The sequence below is a fragment of the Delphinapterus leucas genome, chromosome 9, assembly GCF_059928025.1.
Source record: "Delphinapterus leucas isolate spDelLeu-1000000601 "Yukka" chromosome 9, BTC_Dleu_Yukka2, whole genome shotgun sequence".
Taxonomy (NCBI): domain Eukaryota; kingdom Metazoa; phylum Chordata; class Mammalia; order Artiodactyla; family Monodontidae; genus Delphinapterus; species Delphinapterus leucas.
In genome coordinates, this window is record NC_143137.1 from 6,920,674 (window position 1) to 6,938,972 (window position 18,299).

Below are 18,299 nucleotides of genomic sequence, written 5' to 3' on the forward strand. Positions count from 1 at the left end.
TGGCCTCAAACTTGAGCCTGAGCCACTAACCAGAAGTCCTCTATGACGCAGACCCCCCTCCTAGCAGCAATAGGAGGGACACCCGGGGCAATTTCAGAAAAGAGTGAGCAGACACCCAAATACATCCTGATAGGAATCAGAGTTCATACCTAGAAGAGCTTTACACGACCCTCACAGCTAGAGGCAAGACTGCTGACGGGAGGAAGCCAAGGGCCTAGACTGGAGTGGAAATAAGGTCACCAGACAATAGCACTGATCTTAGCTTGGGAAAGGGATGAGAATGGGGTCACGGTCTCCCTGAGATGATTTTAGGGGATGGGGGCTGAAAGACAGGTCCAGGAGGGGGGCCCTGGAGTGTCTCTGGAGTGAGGATGGTCACAGCCCATCCGCCCCACACACCCACCCTGAGCCCCTGAGCCGGGTCACAGAACGTCAGGGCTGGCAGAAACCTCGGAAACATTGTGGTTAAGTCTATAGGCGAGCAAACCGGGGCCAAGAAAGGAGAAGGGATTTTATCGTGAGACCTCAGACAGCTCCCCTCAGGTCCTTCGGCCTCAAGCGTCTTTTTCCTAGACCCTCTACCCAGGCTGAGCCTCCCCAATTCCAGGAGGGGCGGGGTGAGGGCAGGACATCCTCTGTGAGCGCCGCCCTCACCGGAGCCGGGCCGCCTCGGCCATGGCCCTGCACTGTCCGGCCGGGCGGGGGAGTCGCCGCCGCCGCCGCCGCCGCCGCCGCCGCCGCCGGGCGGCCCACACAGGCCAGCGCCCGGCCTCTCTGCAAGCTCTCTCGTGTTCTCGCGGCCGTCGGGCCGGGCTGCTCCGGACGCGCGGGAAAGAAAGGACCCGGACGAGCAGCAGCGCTGCCCCAGGCTACGAGCTGGACCCCACCCCGCCGCCCGGAGGCGGCTCCCCATTAGCCAGACCGGGAAGCTCCGCCCCCGCCCCTTGCGCGGCGACCCCGGCAGCCCGGAGCCTTCCCCCCATTGGCCGGCCCGGAGGCCCCGCCCCCGCGGCGTGCGCCAAGGCTCTGTGGGCGCGGGGCAGGGGTGGGCGCCAGCTCCGTGGGAGACTCCGGCGCGAGGGCCGCTCTCAAGCGTGAATGCGGACCCGAGCTCGGCCGAGCAGCCCACCCGCGTGGCGGGCGGGGACTTTCCGCACCGCCGCGGACTCCCAGAGAGCAGGAACCAGGTCACGTGCACGTACAGAGTCCAACATATTTATTGAGCACTGATGGGGCCAAGGTTTCACCACCGTCACAGTTCTTACGGGCCTTTTAACACCAGAACCCCAACTTTGCTTTACAAATGAGGAACCCGAGACCCAGAGCTGGGAGTGAGACTGGGGTCAGACCAGGCTCCAGCCTCCCAGGTCACGCAGCCTCCGCTGACTCATTTTAGTGTAAAGAATGTCCTTTGAACACCTATTGCGTGCCAGGCAAACTCACAGGGCCTAGCCGGGAGCCCGGCACATTGAATGCTTTGGAAGAAGAGGAGCACCACTGCACAGTGATTACTGCTTCTGTTAAGAGTTTGCGTATTTACACAGGGCATTAAGCATTAGAAAAGCCTGGAAACTCTGAGCCCTGAGGCCTTCCAAGGAAACACCTGAGACTAGCTCTTGCAGCTGAGGGCTAAGCTCTCAGCAGCTTCACTAGCACCACATCCTGTCTGAGCACTTGCTGACAGCCCAGCCCTGACTGCCGGGCCCTGGCAAGAGCTGGGGGATACCAGAGCAGACAAACAGAATCTACGGCAGGGGAGGGGGGCACCTCTCCCAAGCCCAGAGGAGCTTGGCTGAGCAGTCACTGACGTGTATACTCTTGCCCCAGAGATGACAGCAATGTTTCCATCTGCCCCCAACCCTGTTCAGGACTTTAGGAGAGGTATGAGGGTCAGAGTGGGGCAAGAGGAAGTGGCACAGCCAGGGACCCAGGCACCTGGAAGCAGGCCTGAACACTGGACACTTCACATAGTGCCAGATAAATAAGACAACAATCAGAAGAGCTGAGGACCCATCACTCCAGCTTCAAAATCACCCAGACCAAGGGCTGGTTTATAGGGAGCACCCAAAGTGGTGTGATTTAAGAGGCACAAGAAGCTAGCTGCCATCAAGACTTCTCCATGAGGCCCAATGCTATAGCCCGAACCTCCACAGTTTGAACCTCATTGCTTTGGTGAGAATTTGTTCCACTGAGGTACAAAAGGCTCCAGGCGGATATAGCCCAAAGGGAAAGTCTTACCTCACTTTGCACCCGTGGGACCTTCCACTCACTCCAGAAAATAAAGGTCCTTCTTGAGTGATTCTGACTGGGAAGAGGGCTGGAGATCAACATGAAAGAGAAAGGGGGCCCTGAACTTGAAAGGAAGTTCGAAATCAGGCTTCCTATTTGTCCCGCTGCCTCTAAATCTATTATGACCCTGACAACTCTAAGGTGAGGTAGGATGCACTGGGGTCATTACCACCTTCGACAGACAAGTAACACGAGGATGGAGGTGGTTAAAAGATTCACCTAGATCTCCTGGCCTAACTCTGCCATGAGCCCCAAGTTCTAGAAGACAACCCCCACCTTTAACGTGACACATCAGGCCTGGCAACCCCACAGTCCACGTGGGCTGACCAGCCTCCCTCAGACCAGGATCTTCCTCTCGGGAGGAACTTCCTGGGCCCGCTCTGCACCTGACCTCCCCCACCCCCCAGGTGTCAGGTGGGGTCCAGTCCATGGAGCGTGCACACCCGTGAACACTGAGACCTTGGGGGAAGTGTCATCCACTCCAGGCTGCAGTTCCCCGCTCTCAGCTGATTACCAAAGCCAATCATGGATGTGAACACCCACTGGGGAAAGGACCAGGAATACTGGGAATCAGTCTAGGCCAAGGAACACACACCTGGGAAGACACCTGGTTTCCAGGGCAGCAGCCAAGGCACCCCCATCAACAGGCATTCCCAGGCTGGTCTGGACAGTCCCGCTGCCATCCCCACACACAAGGAGGTGGCAGAATAATGCCTGCCCCTCAGGAGTTCTTGGTCCCCTTTACAACCACACACAATACTTACAGAAGCACTTAGAAAATCTCCATAAAAAAAAGTTTCAAAATAACAGTAGAAAACTCAAATTTCCAGTGCCTATTCTTCAGGCTGTCTGTCCACTCTGCTGTTTCTCGTGTTGACAGAAGGCCAAGACCTCTGTGTATAAAATCAAACCCCAGGCTCTCCGTGTCTCGAACACCCCCTACTTGAAAGGCCATGGCCTCTGGTCCTGTTGCCTGTCCACGGTACCCGTCAAAGGCCCCCACCAAAGATTGGCATCCCCTAAGCCTTAGTGGCCCCTGTGTAAGTCAGGAATGTAGAAAAGGCAGCAGAGTGACAAACTTAGGAAACTGAGGCATCTGGCACGCATACACTCTGTCATCAAAAAGGCCACTGCTTCCCATGTAAAAAGATCTCTCCAAAGCCATCGCAGAAGGGGGAACCAGCATCAGGCACAAGTGGAAGGGCTCCGCCGGTGTTGAGGTGGTCCTGGAGCAGGGGGTGCCCCGCAGGCTCCTGCCCGGTCAGCCCTCCTCGGAGGGGCTGGGCCGTGCCAGCGGCGGGCTGCCCAGGCGGGCGGGGGGAGCCGGAACGTGCGGGCCGCCCTGGCCACGCGCGTGCGTCTGCATGTGGACCGCCAGGTGGTGGTTGCGGTTGAAGGCGCGGCCGCACTCGGGGCACGGGTAGGGCCGCTCGCCCGTGTGGATGCGCTGGTGCCGGAAGAGGTCCGAGGGCCGGCGGAACGCCTTGCCGCAGTAGGGGCAGGCGGGCCAGCCCTGGCTGTCGCCGGTGTGCAAGCGCTGGTGGAGCAGCAGGCTCTTCCGCTGCTGGAAGAAGCGCAGGCACTCGCTGCAGTGGTACACCTTGGCGGCCGCCGGCCTCCGCCCCACGAAGCAGCGGCGGCCCTCGGGCCCCGCTGGGAGCCAGCGGATGACGGGGCCGGGCACCACCACCTCCCCCGGCTCCAGCGCGGGCTGGGCACGTCCCCCGGACCCGGAGGCCGAGCCGCCCCGGGCCTCCGCGCGCTGCTCCTCCTCCGCGTGGGTCCGTTGGTGAATGATCAGGTTGATCTTCAAGCGGAAGCTCTGTCCGCAGTCAGGGCAGGGGAAGGCCCGCTCTCGCCGGCGGGGGAGGACGCGAGGCGGCTCGCCCCCCTTCCCCGATGCCCCCGGTGGCAGAGGGTCCCCTGCCCGCACCCTGGGCGCTGCCCCCGAGTGAAGCCGGCCAGAACCCCCGGTCCTGCTCCTGGGCCCTTTGGGGAGTCTACACTCTGGCTGGCTCGGGGACTCCCCCACGTAGAGCTGCTCAGGCATCATCTCGTCCTCAGATCGTGCTTCCGTCTTGATGACCACACCGCCACCACCTGGCAAATGGAGTCTGCGTTGATTTCAAGCGGACCACACCGCCGGCCCCCACCCGGGCCACAGACCCAGTCCTGGCCTCCCGGCGTGCTCCAGCCACACCAGCCCCGCCCCCACCCCCCAGCCTTCCCCGGGCCCCTCCTCCTCCCAGCGCTCCCGGCCAGAGCAGGGAAACACTGCTGCAAACCCAGGAGCTGGGGTCAGGGGTCAGACCGGGGAGGCAGATGGGTGGGAAAATGAAAGGCAGACAAAGGGAGGCCTACGTCCTGTGCCCTGCGGCATGCTGACCATGCGGGACCCCCAAAGTTCTGACGACTTTAGTTCCGATCTGTGAATGACGATGAGCCCTGCGGGCCACCACTGCCCCCAGACTGGGTAAGAGGCTTCGGGCCTGGAGGTGGTGGGTGACTTAGCCCCCCTCAGAGCTATGCAGCCAAGTAACAAATCCACACCGAGCGTGCACCAGCTGCCCTGACAGAAAGCAGGCACGAGTCCTGGGCTTCCCGGCTGGGCCTCAGTGTGGGTCACACCTGACTCTGAGGGGGGCTGAGGGGGGACTCAGGCAGCGACACGTGATCTCAGCAGCAGCTCCAGGGGCCCCTGGCGCCGAGGAGGCCGGTCCTGGCCGCAGAGCCCTGCCTGGAACCCGGCATTCTCCCACCTCCGCCAGCTGCTGGTCACCTCTGGTTTCCTCTGGAGCCAGCCAACCATCCCCCAGGATCCGGCAGCCTCAGCTGCTAGACCGCACAGTCTGCTCAACGGTGACAGAGAACCCTGTCCGCTGCCTATTAGAATGAAAACTTACAGCCCTCAGTAGGCAACTTCCAAGGTCCAAGACAAGAGTGATTTCTATTCTTGCTGAAGCCTGAGCTTAAACCGCAAGCCGGGAGGCCACTGAGGAAGAGAGCCCTTAACTGGTGAACCTCCAGGGCAGCACCCGACAGCAAGACCTTGGGTTCTCTGCTCACCGCTCGCCCAGTAATCCTCACAAGTTAACTCATGTCAGGACTTTATTTCTGTCAGAAATGACCCACTGTTTTTAATTGAGTCCTCCAGCTACAGAACCGTTAAGAGTCTAAGAATCATGTAAACTTTGAGGTAAAACCTTGTTGCATTGAAGAGGCCCCCATGGTGGTTGGTCTTGTGCTTAGAAATTAGTGAGGGTCTCAGGCCCTCTTCTCTGTGAAGGCCAAGGCTCCCAGATCTCTTCATCTGCAGCCCATCTGCAGCCACACCACAACCCCAAGGCGGGCCCAGATCTCATGCTTGCCTCCCACCGAAGCAGGTACCAGGATGGAATGGGAGGACAGCTGGATCCCTTTCTATTGGGCCAAAATAGGCAATAATCGCTTTCTTTTTTCCTGCTTATCAGGATGTAAGCCCGGTTTATAGAAAACACACAGACTCTAAGCAGGAAGAGCTAAATTTAAATCACAGGCCTCCAGACTCCAGCTGTAAGACGTGAGAGGCTGTGAGGAGGCCACACCTGATGGCACACAGCTTGTTTTAAGCAGCACCTTTCCAGCCAGACCAGACCACGATGGGGGAGGAACAGGACCATAGGTGATCTGGGTCCCCAGAGCCCCAGGGAAGTAATACTTGGGGGGTGAGGGAGGGAGCCCTCAGGAGGAAACCCCTTACCAGGTCCATCATGCAACCCCTACCCACTCCCAAAGGGCCCCCGAGTTCCTCCGAGGCTCTGCTGTGGCCACGGGGCCTCTTCCCTTCACTCACCTGGCCCCATGCCGGGCAGGATGTCCCTGGGAGGGGAGGTGGGTGACTCCCCATCTGAAGATTCTTCCTCCCGTTTAACCGAGGACAAAACGCTAGTGCTGGTTAGCGGTCCTGTGAGAGAGAGTTCCATGAGGGCCTTTCCCAACAGCAGGCTCCCACAGGGAGACCCAGCCATTCCCTAGCAGGTCCAGGACACGCTCAAGTGCCTGAGGCCCAGGAAGAGGGAGCACCGGGTTCTGTCCCAAGGGTGGCAGGTGCCCCACCCCACAGCCTCTGCTCAGAGGTGGGCGGAGACCGGGGAAGGCCACACCCCCAATTCCCATGCAGGTGGTGCTAACAACTGGCCCCTCTGCATCTGGGGGTCACCCTGATGGGCCTCAAAAGGACAAAGGGTTTGGGGGGGCCCCAGGGCACAGCATAGGGTTTGCAACAGAGTAAAAGGACAATGAGAAGGTCCCAGTCCTCTTACACACTGGCTGGGAAGGATGGACACAGGGAAGCGGGGATGGGGGTGTCACCTCCAACTGCAGGGGCCCATATTCAGTGGGGAAGATGCACAGAAGTAACTGGATAGAAAGCAACCCAGAGACTGAACGGTCGGGCCGGCAGGAGGGGGACTCCAAGCCAGCACAGAGCAGTCTGGAGACAGAAAACAGGGCTCTGGGTTACCTGCCAAGTGCTATGCTAAATGCCCCCTGAATATACTCCATTTTTGTGACAGGATGGGCAAGAATTTCCTTTAAACAAAAGCAGAGAGCACTGGAAGCGGTGACTGGAGCTTCACCGGTCTTCAGAAGAGGACACTCACTGAGGAGCACACATGCTGGCACTCTGCTAGGCATACGGCACGTACTGCCCCATTAACGGGATTGTCTTAGGAACCCTGAAGAGGCCCAATGTCCCCCTCCTGTGCCCTTCCCCTCACTCCAGCCTGATCAGTGTACCTGGCCCCCAACATACCTAAGTAACCCATACCTTTGCTTAGACTGTTTCTTCCCGCTGAAAATACCCTGTGTTCCCAGCAAAATCTACCTCTACGGCCCGTCTCAGGGGCCCCTTTTCCAGGAAGCCTGTCCAGCCTTGCCCGGCCCGGCCCGGCCCGGCCCGGCCCCCAGCCACCTCTCTCCGCCTCGAGCCGCAGCACTTATGCTCAGTACCGCTTGTCTGGTCCTGCTCACACGGCTGCCCAGCGCTCACTCACCGGTGCTCGTTTCAGGTGGTGTTACTCTTGTTTCTGAGTCTTGCTGGTGCTTGGAGGCCTGACCTTCTTTTGGCTCCTTCTGGGCAGGGCTGACTGGGCTGGAGGTGTGCTCTGGGTATGGAGGAAGGCCTGGGGAATGCAAATCAGTAACACTATGGGCAACACAGAGGTCTCCCAGGAGCCTCTGGGGAGTGGCTAAATGCAGTCACCTGGAGCATCAGGTGAAACACAGGGTATGATAATTAAGTGAACTTTACTGATCGTCTAGTAACTAGATTCTAGACTAAAGCCTCCATATCTGAGAAAAGGAAATGGTATATATAGCATGTTAAGTTATCCGATAGTACCACACAGGTCATGACACAGCAGGACCAAAGGTCTGGCTTTTTAAGGACTCCTGGCTCAGAACATTTCAACGGTAGTTCCCAATCCCAGGTCCTCCACCAGACTGGTATATAAAGATCCCCCGGGGAGCACCCCCAAGATTCTTATCAGTTAGTTCTGGGTGGGCCTAGGAAGTATGCATTTTTAAAAAGCTTCCTAGGGGAGGGGGCTTCCCTGGTGGTGCAGTGGTTGAGAGTCCGCCTACCAATGCAGGGGACATGGATTCAAGGATTCGAGCCCTGGTCCGGGAGGATCCCACATGCCACGGAGCAACTGGGCCTGTGCGCCACAACTACTGAACCTACATTCCAGAGCCCACATGCCAACAGCCCGTGCTTGGCAACGAGAGAAGCCACTGCACACCACAACGAAGAGTAGCCCCACTCGCCACAACTGGAGAAGCCCCGCGTGCAGCAAAGAAGACCCAACGCAGCCAAAAATAAATAAATAAAATAAATTTATTTTTTAAAAAAAGCTTCCTACGGGAAAAGACATGAATATTTCACAGAATAAAAAATTAAAATGGCCATAAACAAACAAAGCTACACTGTTACCATGGCCAGACAGACACTACAAGAAAACTACAGACCAATATCCCAATATGAACAAAATGCTAGCAAACCGAATTCAGCAGCATATTAAAAGGATCAAATGTCATAACCAAGTGGAGTTTATTCCTGGAATGCAAGGATGGTTCTACATATGAAACTGGATCAATGGAATACACCACATTAAGAGAATGAAGGGGGGAAAAAACCCCACATGATCATCTCGGCTGATGCAGAAAAAACATTTGACAAAATTCAACACCCTTTTATAAAAAAACTACTCAAAAAACTAAGAATACAAGGAAACTACCTCAATATAATAAAAGCCTTAATAAAGGAAATTCTGACATGTGCTACAACATAGATGAACCTTGATGATACTGTGCTAAGTGAAGTAAGCCAGCCACAAAAAGACAAAGAGTGTACGATTCCACTTATATGAACTACTTAGAGTACTCAAATTCAGGGAGACAGAAAGTAGAACTGTGGCTGCCAGGGACTGAGAAAGGGGGGGAGTGTTATTGTTTGATGGGTACAGAATTTCAGTAAAAGAATAAAAGAGATGAATGGTGGTGATGGTGGCACAACATGGTAAATGTATTTAATATCACTGAACTGTATACTTAAAAACAGTTAATATGGTAAATTTTATGTTATATGTATTTGACTAAAATAAGAAAAAAAAATAAAGTGCTAATACACAGCTCAATATAGATGAACCTTGAATACATTATGCTAAGTGAAAGAAGACAGACACCAAAGACCACATACTACGTGATTCCACTTACATGACATGTCCAGAATAGGCAAATCTACAGAGTCAGAAAGCAGATTTGTTGTTGCGTATGGCTGGGGGGCTGGGAGGGGGGTCAGGGTGATAGCTGAAAGACACAGAGCTTGTTTTTGAGGTGACAAAAATGTTATAAAATTGACTGTGGTGTTGGCTGCACTTATCTATGAGTATGATAGAAAGCACTGAATTGTATACTTTAAATGAGTGAATTATTTCTAATAAATCTATTTTTTTTAACTACACTGAAGTACTTACCTATTATGCAGACAAAAATCCGACAAGTCTGACCACATTCTCTAGTGGCAAGGCTGTGGGGAAAGAGGCCCTCTTTCACAATGCTGATGGGAATGTAAATGATACAACCCTTATGGAGGGGGATTTGGTGATAAATTCTTTAAAAATTGCATATTCATTTACCTTTGACCCAGCAGTCCAGCTTCTGGGATCCTATCCCAAAGATACACTGACAAAAATATGAACTGATTTATGCACAAGATATTCCCTACAGCATTATTTATATCAGCAATATACTGGCTATTCCCCAAATAATCCATCAGTGAAGACTGGTTAAATAAACTATGGTATATCACACCATGGAACATTCCATATTCACACAAAAAATTAGGAAGATCTCTACATACTGCTATGAGGTATTTCGAAGACAAATAGTATGGGGGAATACAAAGGTATCTATGTATAAGTGATATTTTCAAAAGGAAACACTAGAGTATAAACGAGAAGTTAATAAAAATGGTTATCTATAGGGAGAGGGAGGGGATAAGGGTGGAAATGAGACCTCCCTGAGTGTATCCTGTTAAATCATTTTGACTTTGCAACCATGTCTTACATGTTCAAAAAGTTAAATTAAATCAGAATTAAAAAGAGCCATCGCTAAAAACCTAAAATTAAGCAGGGGCTTCCCTGGTGGCACAGTGGTTACGAATCTGCCTGCAGGGGACACGGGTTCGAGCCCTGGTCCGGGAAGATCCCACATGCTGCGGAGCAACTAAACCTGTGTGTCACAACTACTGAAGCCCGCGTGCCTAGAGCCCGTGCTCCGCAACAAGAGAAGCTACTGTAATGAGAAACCCCCGCAATGAGAAGCCTGCGCACCGCGATGAAGAGTAGCCCCTGCTCGCTGCAACTAGAGAAAGCCCGCACGCAGCAACGAAGACCCAACGCAGCCAAAAATAAGTAAATTAAATAAATAAATTAAAATAAATAAGTAAAACTAAGCAGAAACAAAAAAACTTAACTGTATATCAAGTTGGTGGCATAACCACATAGAGAAAATAATTATTTCAAGCGACTTTAAAAGGCATTATTTTGTCTATTAAGTCCTGAATGAAATACGCATTCAGATGACAAAAAGAGCTGCAAAGAAATCTCAAATTTCAATTAGAAGTGTAATTGTTAGTAGTAATACAGACTCAATTATTTGAAATTATTTCCAAGTTATTATTATTCCAAATAAGATATTATAGGATAATGAAATATTACGATTTGGATACAAAATAATGCCAATAAGTAATTATGCTAATATAGTGAGGAATTTAAGATGTCCATGTAAAAGTGACATACAAGTATAAAATCAAAGGACATTAAATTTGAATTCTAAATATCATTACGAACTCATGATTTTTTTCTTCTCAAAAATACATATTTTCTAAGAAGGCCTAGAAGTAATGCCAAAAATTAGCAACTACTAGAACTCATACTGCAGTCTCTGAATACCATTCCTTATTGAAAGAAATAAAACTTCTCGGAGAAACTCTTATTCCAGGTCTGGGGAAGGAAATATACAAGATGAAACTAGAACATCTTACAGTGTCTGAACTCCATCAAAGCTACATCAAAATGACCTATAGGTCAACTTGAAGGGGCTCCCAAGAGCTAAAAATGGGACAACTTAAGCATGAAAATAATGGCTGCAAAGGACTGCATGTATAAAATACTCAACAATCTATGAAGTCATAATAATAATAAAAAAAAAAAGAAAGAAAAGCCCAAGTATTGGTCACCTTTGGAGGCGTCTAAGGAAGCAACTCTTCATTCTAAAAACTGATGAAGGGAAAGAATTAAGCACCTATCCTGCCTTTTCTGTACAGACTATATTTCAAGGTAACTAAAAGAGTCAGTTAGGGAAATTATTCTTTATAAAAGAATTTCAGGGCTTCCCTGGTGGCGCAGTGGTTGAGAGTCCGCCTGCCGATGCAGGGGATGCGGGTTCGTGCCCCAGTCTGGGAAGATCCCACATGCCGCGGAGCGGCTGGGCCCGTGAACCATGGCCGCTGAGCATGCGCGTCCGGAGCCTGTGCTCCACAACGGGAGAGGCCACAACAGTGAGAGGCCCGCGTACCAAAAAAAAAAAAAAAAAAGAATTTCAGCTATTAGGTACAAAAGTAATGACCAAATTTCACCATTTTGCAACCCCTAATAAAATAATGAATCCAGGCAACAATCTTCAATGGCTAATAAAATCATTAGGTGAAAAGTTGACGGGGAACTTTATAACAGAAGGATAAGGCTCACAATCAGAAAAAGAAAGGCAACTGGGTAAGACCTGAAGCCATAGGCTCCTAGTAGAAAACACAGGCGGTAAGCTCTTTGACATCAGTCTTGGCAACGACTTTTTGGATTTGACACCAAAAGCAAATATAAACAAGAGAGAATACATCAAACTAAAAAGCTTCTGCACAGCAAAGGAAACCATCAACAAAGTGAAAATGCAACCTACTGAATGTGAGAAAATATTTGCAAGTCATACATCTGATAAGGAGTTAACATCCAAAATATATAAAGAACGCACACAACTCAACAGCAACAAAAATCCAATTACAAAATGGACAGAAGATCTGAATGGACATTCTTCCAAAGAAGACATACAGACAGGCAACCGGCACATGAAAAGATGTTCAACATCACTAACCATCAGGGAAATGCAAATCAAAACCACAATGAGATACCACCTCACATCTGTTAGAATGGCTATTATCAAAAAGACAAGAAATGACAAGGATGTGGAGAAAAGGGAACCCTTGTACCCTGTTGGTGGGAATGTAAATTGGTGCAGCCACTATGGAAAACAGTATAGGGGTTCCTCAAAAAACTAAAAATAGAACTACCATATGATCCAGCAATCCCACTTCTAGGTATTCTTTCAAAGAAAACAGAAACACTAACTCAAAAAGATATCTGCACCCTGATGCTCACGGCAGCACTATTTATATACAATAGCCAAGATATGGAAACAACTGAAGTGTCCACTGATCAATGAATGCATAAAGAAAATGTCACATATACATACAATGGAATATCATTCAGCCACAAAAAAGAATGAAATCTTGTCACTGGCGACAACCTTGACGACATTATGCTACGTGAAATAAGTCAGAGAAAGACAAGCATTGTATGATCTCACTCATATGTGGAATCTATTAAAAACAAAGACAGAAAAATGAGGTCATAGATACAGAGAACAGATTGGCCGTTGTCAGAGGTGAGGGGTGGAGGTAGGTGAAACGGGTGAAGGGGGCTAGGGCGCGGCCCACCCTGGGTTAAGGGCCTGCGCTCCGTCCTGGCCTCACGGCTCGGAAGCGCAGGAGGCTGGGGACATGAATGGACTGTCCCCAGCCACGCCCCCATCTTGCCCCCACTCACCAGCGCCCAGCCTCCTTGGGCGTGCTTCCTCTCTGTCACTCCCCTCCTCCCGGCCCCTCGGGCCTTCAGGGCAAGGCTCCTCTCCCCTCTCCATCCGGGTGAGGATATCCGGTTTGGAGATGGCATAATCTGCACACAGAACAGAGGCAGCTGGGTCAGGACTGCACACCCACCATGCAGTTGCCCACAGAGATGCAGAGACCCCCAGAGGAACAGAAGCCAATGCCAAGACCCAGACCGCAGGAGACCCATCTGTGCACCGAGGCCCAGAGCGCCGCCTACACAGCCTTACCCAGGGAGACCAGCGTCTCGTAGTTGCCCCGCATCACGTGCTTGTACAGCTCCTTCTGCCACTCATCCAGTTTGCCCCACTCTGGCTCAGAGAAATACACGGCCACATCATCAAAGGTCACGGGCACCTGGAACCACAGTGTCACGCACGCTCACCCGCACGCTGACGGGCACGGGCTGTCCCACCCCCGGCGCCCAGGGCTTACCTTGGGGGCCTCGCCCTTGCTGCCCGGGGGCAGACGCAGGATCCAGAAGTTCCTGTTCCTCAGCAGGTTCTCCACGTTCTCCAGCCGCCTCTGCAGCAGCCCGTACTCCTGCAGCAGGGTCCCCAGCACCGCCCACTTGCCCTCCAGCTGGTTCCCCAACTCCATGGCCGTCTTCTCGCAGTCGGCCAGCTTCTTTTCGGCCTTCCCTGTCCGCCCCTCCAGAGTCAGCAGGCGGGCCAGGCAGGAATCCACTTTCTTCTCCAACGCCTGGATGGCGGCCACCACCGTCCACAGCGTGATCTCCGTGGAGTAGAGGTATGAGCTCTTCTCAGCAGCCAGCTGGGGTGATGGAGAAGGCGTCAAAGGCCTTTCATCCCCTGTTTGCTTGTCCCTCTCTGGAGCCTGTCCACAAGAGAAAAGAGAGATGTTATCAGAATTATCCAGTCAAAATGTCCATCTCTAAAAGAAACCTCAGAATGGCACCTGCCCAGGTGAAGCCCCATCTGGGATCCTGAGGACCAGTCAGGCAGCCGGGGATGGGGAGGGGGGACATCCAGCCTCTAGGACAGGAAACACTGGCTGGACCAGGGTGTTAGCAAGTGGGAACAGGAGGAAAGGCATGGCCAAAGCGGGAAAGCATCTGTGGCCTCACACAGGTGACTTCCTTTCCGGGTCTCAGTCTCCTCCTCCGAAACTCAGAAGCTCTGCAGTCAAACAACCAGAGTGCAGCTGGCAGCTCCACTACTCACAAGCTGGCTGACTTTGGCAAGGTTTGTTAAGCATTTCAGCTTCAATCCCACATCTATAAAATGGGAGTAATAACAGTGCCTACATGATAGGGTTGTGAGAATTGATGGTACAATCTTTGTAAATAGCACTTAACAATGTCCAGCACATGGCAAATACTCAATAAATGTGAGCCCTGTGTTGTTGATCATGAGGGGGATGATGACGATGGTGGCTCTGGCTCAGGGATGCAGCAGTTCATATGGCCTTTGTCCTCCACCTCTTTCATTACAATGTCCTTCAGCATCTCGGAAAAGAGCTCCTGCAGTGCCTCAGCTTACCTTGGTGCCTGATGACAAGGTCTCAGTCCCAGTTCATCTCGCTGAAAGCTTTGTTGGAAAGGTGAATTGACACTTCATCCCTTCATTGCACTCATCCTCATGGTCAAATCACCATCAAGTCCTATCCGTGTAACTTCTGAAACGATCTCAAATCCATCCTCTTTTCTCCTTCTCTGCCATGACTACTCAAAATCCCAATCATCTTTCCCCCAAACCACTGCAATCCTGCCCAGCTGGTTTCCCCAGTTCGCCCTTCTCCCCCCACAATACACTTTCCACAGGGTGATCAGTAATCTTTTAAATACACAGACTAGATCATTTTAGTCCCCAATCAACAGCTTCCCGTGTACCCAGAATAAAACCTAAACTTCTTATCGTATCCCAGCCTACCTCCCTGACCATATATCCTCCTGGGTATCAACTACACTCCAGCTACCCTGGTCTCCTTGGGTTCCTGTGATGCACCCAGCTCTCTCCTCCACCTTTCTGTTAGCTCTTCCCACACCTCTCTGTACGCCTGGCTCCCTCTCGTATAAGGCTCCAGCTTAAACACTGCCTCAAAGAGACCTTCGCCGACGGACACATCTAACATAGGCCCCTGCTAGTCCCTTCCTTCACAGCACTAATAATCTATGATCGTGCCATGTTTATGCCTGTGTTATGGTTTGCTTCCCCCATGAGAACATAAGCTCCATGATGACGTAAGCCTCTAAAAGGCTGCCTCATTCATAGAAGACGCTCAATAAATACCTACTGAATGAGCGACTGACTAAACAATTAAACAACACATTCATTCAATAACAATTACTGAACATCTGTCATAGTAAAGGAGCAATGGGGATGCAGAAAAAAAATACGTGGTTCTTCCTTCTCTTGGAGAAAGTTTTGTACAAAAATAGTCATAATAAATTAAATAACAGTGTGATACCATGGGCTATCGAAAGTTGAGGGCAAATCTGTCCTGTTTGAGGAGTTTCTTGGGATCTCAGGTGCTACAAGACAGCAGAGGAAAAGGGGCGGGTGGATAAGAATGGTCAGAAAGAGTACTGAGAAAGTGGCCCCGGGCTAAGTGGGAGCTGAAAAGGTCACTTGTCCCCCTACAGAAAGGCCTTCCTGGGGGCCATAATCCCCAAGAACTCCCATCCTCTTCTCCCTTGCACTCAGAGGATCCTTAAAAAAGCACACACCAAACTCACTGGTTAAAGAGGAGAGAAAAGTTCCTCCTTAAAAATCATCCACAATAATCAGCATCCAGAAAGATCACGGCTTCAAACACTTTATTAAGATGTATTAAGAATAGATACCGTCTATTAAGCTCTTTACAAATGCTTTTCGAGTATGTCAAAAAAGGACAGATTATTTTCTCCGAATTGGACACACTGCACATTATCAGCCAACATTGGAACATCTGCTAAACTAATCTTAAAAACAAAAAAACAAAACAACAACAAAAGCACCACACCTACAATCCCGCCAGTAAACAGCACTCAACACCTCTTAGGTGTCAGAAGAACACTTGGGCACCTTAATGGGGGTGTAACTCCGGAGCCCCTGGTGGGCGTCAGGCTCTGGCCTCTACTAGGTGGGCGACTTCGGACCGCTCCCCGCCCCGAGCCCCAGACTTCGGTCGTCAGAACCGAATGGGGCCGGCGCCCCTGCCCCCCTGCCTGCCTCCGGGGCCGCCGGACCTCCAGTGAGACAATGGACGGGGCGGGGAAACAGCCATTCGGTTCAAAGACGAGGGCTTGTCATCTTAAGTGTAACTAGAAAGCCCGGCCTGTCCCCCGACGTCGGGGCCGTCCGCCCGCCGCGCCCGGCCTCGCGTTTGGGCCGCCCGGCCGCTCGGACGAGGCGGACGAGGGCGGCCAGGCGGCACGAGAGGGCCCGAAGCGCGGGCCTGGGCGGAGGCGGCGCGCGGGCCGCTCGGGCCGCCCGACCGAGACCCGCGCGGGCCCACGCGGCGGTGGAGTCGGCGGCCTGGCCGGGTTGGGCGTCCGCGCGGGGGCGCTTACCGGGGCAGGCGCCTCTTCAGCCATGGCTGCCCGCGTCCTTCTCTGGGCGGCTCTCCTCAGGCCCGGTTTGTCGGGCCCGGCGCGGCGCTGCGCGGCGGCGGAGGCGGAGCTGAGCCGCCCAGCCTCGGAGCTACTGCCGGGCGGCCGCGAGCTGCGTCCGAGCCACGTGCCCCGCCGGCCCTTTAAACAAGAGCTGCGCTCGCGGCCCTGCCCGAGGGCGCGCACAGCGCCCCCTGCAGCCCGAAGGACCGCACGCCCGCGCCCCGCGGCCTTCTGCGCCCACCCGCCCCGGCGGCCGCGGGGGTCTCCCGGGGGGAGCGGGGTGCCCGCCCCCTCCTGGGCCGCGGTAGTCGACGCTGGGCCTCACGCGCCGCGGGGCCCTCCAGACGGACTCCCGTCGGGCGGAGGCGACCCTCGGGCCTGGGCCGAGCGGCGCGGGCCACGCGCAGGGCCGGCACGGTGGGACCCTAACCCCTCTCCGGGGTGCTGGGGCAATCCAGTCAGGGAGCTAATAAAGGAAACGCGCAGGAAACTTCGAAGCTTTGGGGGAAGAAGGTCAGTCATTGCCGGGTAAATCTCAAGTGTATGCACTTAATTTGCCGTTTGAACACCTCTAATGGACCCAAAGTGACTATACATTTTGCCCGGGAAAAGCCAGGGGGGTGGGAGGGATCGATAAGGGTTTTTAAACTTTATTAGTTTTCCAGAACAAATAGAAAGACCTCAGGAAAATTTTATTTCCTTTAAAAAAAAAAAGCCCCACCTCCCTCCCCAAACCTCCCTTTGGGGACCCTGGGTCTCCTCGTCCTTCCCTGGGGCCCACCTTCCCAGCATCCTCCACAGAGTGCTCTGAAGCCCTCTTTGCCACGCCCAGTCTTCACTTGCGCATCAGCCACCAGCTGGGGATCCTCTGCAGCAAGAGTAAATCCATCACTAATTCAGGCCCTGAGGCATCTTGAATAAACGACTCAATCTAGGGCCTATTTTCCTCATCTGCAACCCACCGCGCCTTGCTCTGGAAAACCAGTTAATCACTGAATATTGAACTTTTATTTTCTATCTTTTCTGCATTTCCCAATCATCTCACTCTTTGTCCAACAAGCCCGGAAATTCTTCCCACTAGAAATTACTCTGCAGTTTTGTTTCTCTGTGTGTATGCTTTGTTTTTGTTTCTTTTCTTAGTATTTTTCTCTTGGGAGGGAGGGAGAAAATGATTTGCCCATGTATTTGATCCAAGCAAAAGTGTGGTCAATCAATATAATAAGAACATAAGTAAACTGATACCTTCTCCAAGTAAGGTGCACCCGTAGAATTTGGGGCAAGGTTAGGAAGTGTTACTTTAAGGTAACAAGAAGTCAAATCAATATATGGCATTGTTTATTGTGGAAATCCTTGTTGAAGTAACCTGACCTTAAGACAGTTTGCAAACTTGTGCTGAAGACAGGAAGCGCATCCCTCGGTTCTCAGCAGGGGTAAGACCAATACATTAAGGATTATAAATTTCTTATAAATTGATAAGTTGTGATCTCATAAAGTAAGAGTTAATGTCCAAGGCAAACAGAAAGAGTCTGGAAAATGGATTGGAGAGGAAGATGCTAGTATTAAACAAGCTTTGTTCAGGGAAGAGTGCTCTAATTTTTGACAGCTGGTCTGAGTTTTTTAGAAGAGTTTCTGTAAGTCAGTATTCAAACTTCAGTGTGCATCATGCTCTCCTGGAGTGCTTGTTAAAATACAGACTGTTGGGCACCGGTCTCAGAGTTTCTAGGCCTGCGGCTGGAGTGGGTAGGAGTCCAGAATTTCATTTCTAACTAGTTGCCGTGAAATGCTGATTCTACTGGTTGACTGATCACACTGTCCTGTGCATTAGCTCCCAGAGCTGCCTCTCATTCCCATGCTCTAACTTTATAAATATATTGAACAAAAAATACAGAAACTTGACACCATAATGTGGTTTCCACAGCAGACCAGCCTGGGTGTCAGGCCAGGTGTAGCTCTAACATAAATTAAAATTACTTG

The 18,299-nt window shown here is 52.1% G+C and overlaps 1 protein-coding gene across 2 annotated transcripts; it reads right to left on the minus strand.

The window, feature by feature from the left end:
- Window positions 1-3,436: 3,436 nt before the first annotated feature.
- Window positions 3,437-16,427, minus strand: ZNF783 (zinc finger protein 783). Of its 2 annotated transcripts, XM_022578620.3 has the most exons (7): window positions 16,284-16,425; window positions 13,205-13,606; window positions 13,000-13,126; window positions 12,708-12,836; window positions 7,323-7,451; window positions 6,122-6,232; window positions 3,437-4,389 (listed from the first exon to the last, which is right to left on the minus strand). In XM_022578620.3, the coding sequence occupies exons 1-7, from the start codon at window positions 16,305-16,307 to the stop codon at window positions 3,551-3,553; spliced, it is 1,761 nt and encodes a 586-aa protein (XP_022434328.1). In that variant the 5' UTR covers window positions 16,308-16,425; the 3' UTR covers window positions 3,437-3,550. The 2 variants fall into 2 exon arrangements, with proteins under 2 accessions (XP_022434328.1, XP_089773356.1); XM_089917230.1 differs by lacking the exon at window positions 12,708-12,836 and having other exon boundaries at window positions 16,284-16,427.
- Window positions 16,428-18,299: the final 1,872 nt, after the last annotated feature.

What these genes read in the sequence shown, in the direction of transcription:
- ZNF783 (XM_022578620.3), bottom strand. Translation starts at nt 16,307, where the DNA reads ATGGCTGAAGAGGCGCCTGCCCCG. An exon ending in CTGAAGAGGCGCCTGCCCCG is followed by an intron (nt 13,607 to 16,283) that starts GTAAGCGCCCCC and finishes TCTTGTGGACAG; the next exon opens with GCTCCAGAGAGGGACAAGCA. An exon ending in CGAGACGCTGGTCTCCCTGG is followed by an intron (nt 12,837 to 12,999) that starts GTAAGGCTGTGT and finishes TTCTGTGTGCAG; the next exon opens with ATTATGCCATCTCCAAACCG.